The sequence below is a fragment of the Sinocyclocheilus rhinocerous genome, unplaced genomic scaffold (genome assembly GCF_001515625.1).
Source record: "Sinocyclocheilus rhinocerous isolate Xijiao unplaced genomic scaffold, SAMN03320098_v1.1 scaffold984, whole genome shotgun sequence".
In the NCBI taxonomy this organism is placed as follows: Eukaryota; Metazoa; Chordata; class Actinopteri; order Cypriniformes; family Cyprinidae; genus Sinocyclocheilus; species Sinocyclocheilus rhinocerous.
In genome coordinates this window covers 622583-628351 of record NW_015643603.1, presented here as the reverse complement: position 1 = coordinate 628351, position 5769 = coordinate 622583, and the positions used below count along the sequence as shown (strand labels likewise).

Here is a 5769-nt window from a genome sequence, read left to right as displayed (position 1 = left end):
TACGTCATAGCAAGTGCACAAATGCATGATTCATGCTGAGAATACTTGCAGTGGAGAGTAGAACTGATTTCCCTTCATGAACTAATGGAATTATGGGATGTCTACAGTTGGTAAAGGTCTCCAGATCTGTCCCTGTGCATTGGTCATCGTGCAAGGATCAAATAATGATACCCCAGTGAATCACTGGGCTTATATAGTTTGAACCACAAAAGCAGAGTTTAGAGTTTATATTTTTAAGGATGTGGATACAACATGATGAATGAGATGACTTTATCCAAGAATTTAAGAAGTCTAACATGACCTAACCTGACCAGTCCTTTATTCTTCTTAAAATATAATGAGCTCTGACCTTTTAAAAAAGTGGACACAAGGATTGCTGACACATTGGAAACATTACATTTGAAGCTATATTTGGGGTCATCTGTCATTTTCCACATACAGATCCAATGACCTATGCTCAGAGTCGGATGAGTGTGCACGTTTAATGAATACAGGTCTTGTTTTTTAGTTTGGACTTGTCCCATCAGTAAATTGTTTATAATTTTTTTAAAAGATCAATTTTGTTCATTGATTTGCTCTGGACATAAGACTTTATGACTTTATTGCATCTCTTAAGTCATATTTATTTGCTTGAATGCCAAATGTCTCATAAATTAAATTTAGGTAAAATTGATCTTTAGATGGCTTTCTCAAAAAAATTCTCAAATGTTTTTGATTAATCGTTTGCCTTTAATTTTGATATATATTTCTTTTATTCAGTAATACCTAAAGCTGAATGACAGCATGTTCATTTGATGACAAAATTTGTAATAATCTAAATATATTTTATATATTAAATTGATTTGTAATACTTGGTAGGACTGTGAAATTTCAATTCATTCAAATTATTTGAATTTTGTTTTAATTATGTTATAGCTACTATGCTTATATTAATATTTGAGTGCGACAACAAATACCATAAGATTTTTGTTTTCAGTTTTTCTATTTGTTTTTAATTCAAGAGTTTATTTCAGCATGAAATAGCTGGCCATTGCACATTCTGGAGGGTCACATCGAGGGTTAAGAGCAAGACAAGATTGTCTTTGTGTTTGAAAATGTGAAAATGAAACGGTGAAAATGTCCACAGTAATGTTGAATCATTTATATACATGCAGCAGATGATGGTGCGAAGTAGCTTAAATTCATGCCTTGTACTGTTTTGATACACATAAGAAATGTGAAATGAAACAAAAACCATATAACTGCTTCAACATGAGTTAGAACTATGTCAAACTCGACCTTCTCACAGAGAAGAGATAACTACAGTCCACAGATGTCTAAAAAAAACACTACAATAAATTAAAACAACAAGACAGTGTTCACATTTTAACATCACAAGTATGTACAGACGAACTCAACAGTTCTTCCTTGACAACCACTGACTGATCAACACTGACATTTTCTTCAGGGGTTGGTTACAAGGATTTAAAAGTGCAAAACATATGACCTTAAAAGACATTCAACATCTTAATAGCTTTTACAATTTCACCTCCTCACTATACATTCTATCATCTACATATACTTTAAAAGAAACAAATATAAACACTATTAACGATGTGCTCTTACATTGTACGATGTGTTTTCAGTACCAATATATTTTGTGATGGTGTTACTGTTAGTAAACATGGATATGAAATTGCTTGGTTAATTCACAGGATATTGTACATATTATGGAAATTCCAAAGAATGTACACTTAGCTACATCTTACATAAGTTTGAAATAGTGGACAGTTGTTTATTCACCATTGGAAATTAAAAGTGTTCTGGTCACCTTAACATAACGAAAAGGAAATTTTAAACCACGAGTTCCAGCATAAGAAAAGCTAACAAGGCACTCTGGTTACTTGAACTTGTGACCTAATGGCGATCTCGCCAGAATGTCTGCAAAAAAGGGAACTTGAAGCAGGGCAGTAGATAATTGCTCACATGTACAACCCACAAGGTCGTCCATCAAATCTAATCAATATTCGGAATTTCAGAAGAGGAACAATAAAAAACCCCTCTGCCCGGGTCAATCAAATGAGTCAATTAGGGCCCAGTGGAATTATTTGTCTAATATGAAGGCCTTTTTTGCAGAAATTCACAAGAACCTAAAATAAATTAAAGACACATTTTTTTAGAGCTGTCATGTGCCTCGCTGTTTAGAATATGCAGTCAGCATAACCTGTTGCTTAACAAAACACATTCTTTTGTAATGCATTATGAGTTACTACCAGAAAATGAGGCCAGTTTGCCTCTCCATCCTCCTCTGCTCTTTCACCCTTTCCAGAACCCCATCATGCTTTTTTTTTTTGCATGCTTTGACCTAGATTTATCGCAACATTCTTTTTCCTACTTTAGTAAGCACTTTTTTCACTTTCTTGCACCAAGTTTAGTCCTTTGATTGGTCTTTCTCTTAAAACTTTTCTCTTCAGTCTCATGAGTTTTTAGGAATTCTTTCTTTCAATTTTCGCTCTGAGAAGTTCTGATTCCATTCGCAACACTCACATCAAGCTCTTGAAATGTATTTCACTTCCTGCCGTGTTGAATTAAGCGAGTTTTTCAGCATGTATCATAAGCTTCTTTCTTGAAAGCTCAAAGTCTCGTCTGTAAAGGTCACCTGCAGCGGCTGGTGCTTGGAACACTGCGGTTCATTTGTGTTGGAGTGCGTGCATGAATGTGATTTCACAAAGTCCGTGTCCGTTTCCGTTCTGTTTTCTCCACTGCTGAGCTCTACCACCTGAGAGTCCCGCAGAAGAGTTTGCTCGGTTGAAGTTGAACACGTCCTGCTCTGCATAGAGTCACTGCAGCAGCCCATTTCCTGTCCCGCCTCCAGGGGATACAGGTACATCTGTGACGTGCTGATCACCTCTGGCAACTCGGGCAGCACCAGCGACGGCAAATCACGAGACATGACCGATGAGCTGTGGATGCCATTACCACAGTGGAACTCTGTAGAGCTCCTCCCGTGTCTCCTCCCACCGATACGGCAGAAGAGGCACTTGATCTTTTCTAGAATCTTCTGCACGACTGTCTTTCTCAGCAGGATGTAGATCCAGGGGTCCAGAATGGGGTTGACAGAGGCAATTCGGATGGCCATAAGGTCTGGGTTCAGCTCTGTTCTCGTCTCTACTGGAGAATGATACAGCTGGTTCACAAACACCCGCATCTAGACAGGAAACAAGACATTATCTGTTTACTTTTTCATCTATAGTTATCTATAGATTTCTTACTATTTGATTTTTTAAACAGCTGTACAGCAAATGATGATACATGCACTCATATCAGATATCGGTTATCTCCTCAGGCTTTCCACTATGAGTCAACACATAATAATCAGTGTACAGATCATACATACAGATACAATCCCATACAGTTTACATTTTGCGTACAACATCTCTCATCAATAGATAACAATCAATAGATGTCTCATGCACTAAGTTTGTGCCTGTGACAACCTTTTAGGCTTTTTATCAATTTCAACTTTTCAGTCTAAGTGTTGATTGAAATTTTACAGTATGTAAAACTGTATGAGTGTTTTGTTAGTGTTTTAGTATGGACAGAGACCCAAAACTCACTAAAAGACTTTCAGGGCAAAAGAGAACACATCATAATATTTTTTATTGTGAAAAGATATAAAAACATAAGCATTATGGGATGTATTTGTTTGACTGTGTATTTTTTCAATACTATCTACAGTATATGTCATTAATTTATATAATATCAGCATATCAACCTAGTTGTTACCTACACAAAACACCACCAGTGTAACACTAATGTAATAAACTGATCACAGAATAAAGGTGGTTTGTCTAAATAAAATGTAAGAAGTGATGGTTGGTTTGCACAGGCAAAATATCCCATATTTTTAATTGATAAAACAACATAATATTTGATTGTACAACTGTATCCTATATATTGCCCAGTAAATTATTATGTAATTCATACTTTTTATATACAATTTTACAGTAGATACAATTGCAACGTACAGTATTGTGAAATAGGTATGATACTATTTCACATAATTTTGTGACAAAAAATACTTTTCTGTACCGTATCTAAGCTACGTTTTATGTTAATTCGTGGACTTTTATTAGCTAATTAGCTAAGACCAGCAAATCACCCGGCAAACCAACTTTTTTTAAGGTTTAAGTTTTGATCTGTTGTTTTCAGCCGAGTTTCCCCACATTAATACATTTTGTGCAACATCCTCTAAATCAAAATACTCTGTCATTTCCCAAAGACCACCACATCCCACTTACCACTAAAGGGATGGAGCAGATGAGCACGACAATGGACGTGGCTATGAGAACAATGACCATCTGGATCTCCGCGCCAGCCAGACGCACGAAACTCCGCCTGCGCCTGATCTCCGCGACTCGCGCCTGGTCCGTCCCCAGAGAGGTCCTGCGGACGAAGCGCTTGTGCATCATAATGAGAGCCGCACACACCAGCACGTTACAGAGGACTGTGACGAGGATGAGGACGGAGCTGAAGCCGGCGTACATGTAGGAGAAAGTGGCGTTCGTGCTGTCGTTGCTATGCCAGTCAATGAAACACCAGGTTCCTGGATGCTGTTGCACCACGGATCCCAGTCCCATGCTGGGAAGAGCGCAGAAGAGCGCATTGGACACATAGATCACCACGAGCGTCAAGCCTGCCACCCGCTGGTCCACGTAGTGATTGTAGAAATACGCGTGATTGATGGCGAGGTACCTCTCGACGGACATGGCACAGATAATACTGAGACCTGCCAAGGAGAAGAAGAGTAGAATGAAGCCGGAATACTGACACAGCGGGATCCCACCGGGCCACTTTCCCTTCACATAGGTGGCAATGGTGACTGGACTCGCAAGCATTGTTCCCAAGAGGTCAGTTACGGCAAGTCCACACACCAGAGTGTAAAAAGTGGTCTCTTTTTGCTCTTTCCGTGACTTTCGAAGCACTACGATAGCAATCACGTTCCCGACCACTCCAAATATGAACATAATGACCGGGATGGTACTAGGGTCCCAACCTTCCTTGCCATGACTGTTGCTCGTTTCGTTCATCTTCACCGAGTTGTTGTTTTTGTTTTTTTTTGTTTTCACATGCAGGTTGATGTTCAAATCAAATCATGCGCTTAAGACGCATAGCGTGAAACGATGACTTCCTCAATCGCTGTCAAAGATCCCACGGTCATACTTTCCACATCTACGTTTCACGCGCTGTTAACGCGTCTCCAAAATCTCAAAAGCGCGTCTCGGATTAGGATACATTTTGACTCGCCGGAGTCGGGTACACATGCAGTCTTTCACAAGTTCAAAAGTTCAGTCCTGTCTTTTTGCTCGAGAGAGGTGTGTAATCCACGGTTGCCCTCAGTCTCACTAAACTGACTCGCGTCACAAGTTTTTCCTTGAGCGCTTTCTGCCAACTCCGCCCCTAGCGCGCAGTCTTGCACGCTCCTGTCACTGCAAGTTGACACATACATGTCTATGCATAAAATATCTACTAGGCTAATATTTATCTACCTGATTCGCACTCATTGCTCTCTCTTCGTTTCGCCTGAGTCATTCAAGGCTAAGATCGTTTTTGTGTCCCTCATGAATGTGTGTAAACGATGGATTTAACAATGAAACGCTGAACCAACTTTTGGCATCTTTGCCATATCATATCAACATATCATTTTAACATATCAACAAAAATCCAGTCATTTTTTATGTCCTACTTTTTATTGAACAAAATGGCAATAAAAGCTAGAACTTTTCCCCC

At 39.0% G+C, this 5769-nt stretch overlaps 1 protein-coding gene across 1 annotated transcript; it reads right to left on the bottom strand.

The window, feature by feature from the left end:
• Positions 1-969: 969 nt before the first annotated feature.
• On the bottom strand, positions 970-5415 carry LOC107757528 (prostaglandin E2 receptor EP4 subtype-like). The gene is made up of 2 exons (XM_016575029.1): positions 4281-5415; positions 970-3187 (listed from the first exon to the last, which is right to left on the bottom strand). Exons 1-2 carry the CDS (start codon positions 5067-5069, stop codon positions 2591-2593), a joined length of 1386 nt encoding a protein of 461 aa, XP_016430515.1. The 5' UTR covers positions 5070-5415; the 3' UTR covers positions 970-2590.
• Positions 5416-5769: the final 354 nt, after the last annotated feature.

Coding starts and splice junctions, on each gene's coding strand:
- LOC107757528 (XM_016575029.1), bottom strand. CDS start 5,069: ATGAACGAAACGAGCAACAGTCATGGCAAGGAAGGTTGGGACCCTAGT. Junction 3,188..4,280: donor TCTGCTCCATCCCTTTAGTG/GTAAGTGGGATG, acceptor TTTCCTGTCTAG/ATGCGGGTGTTTGTGAACCA.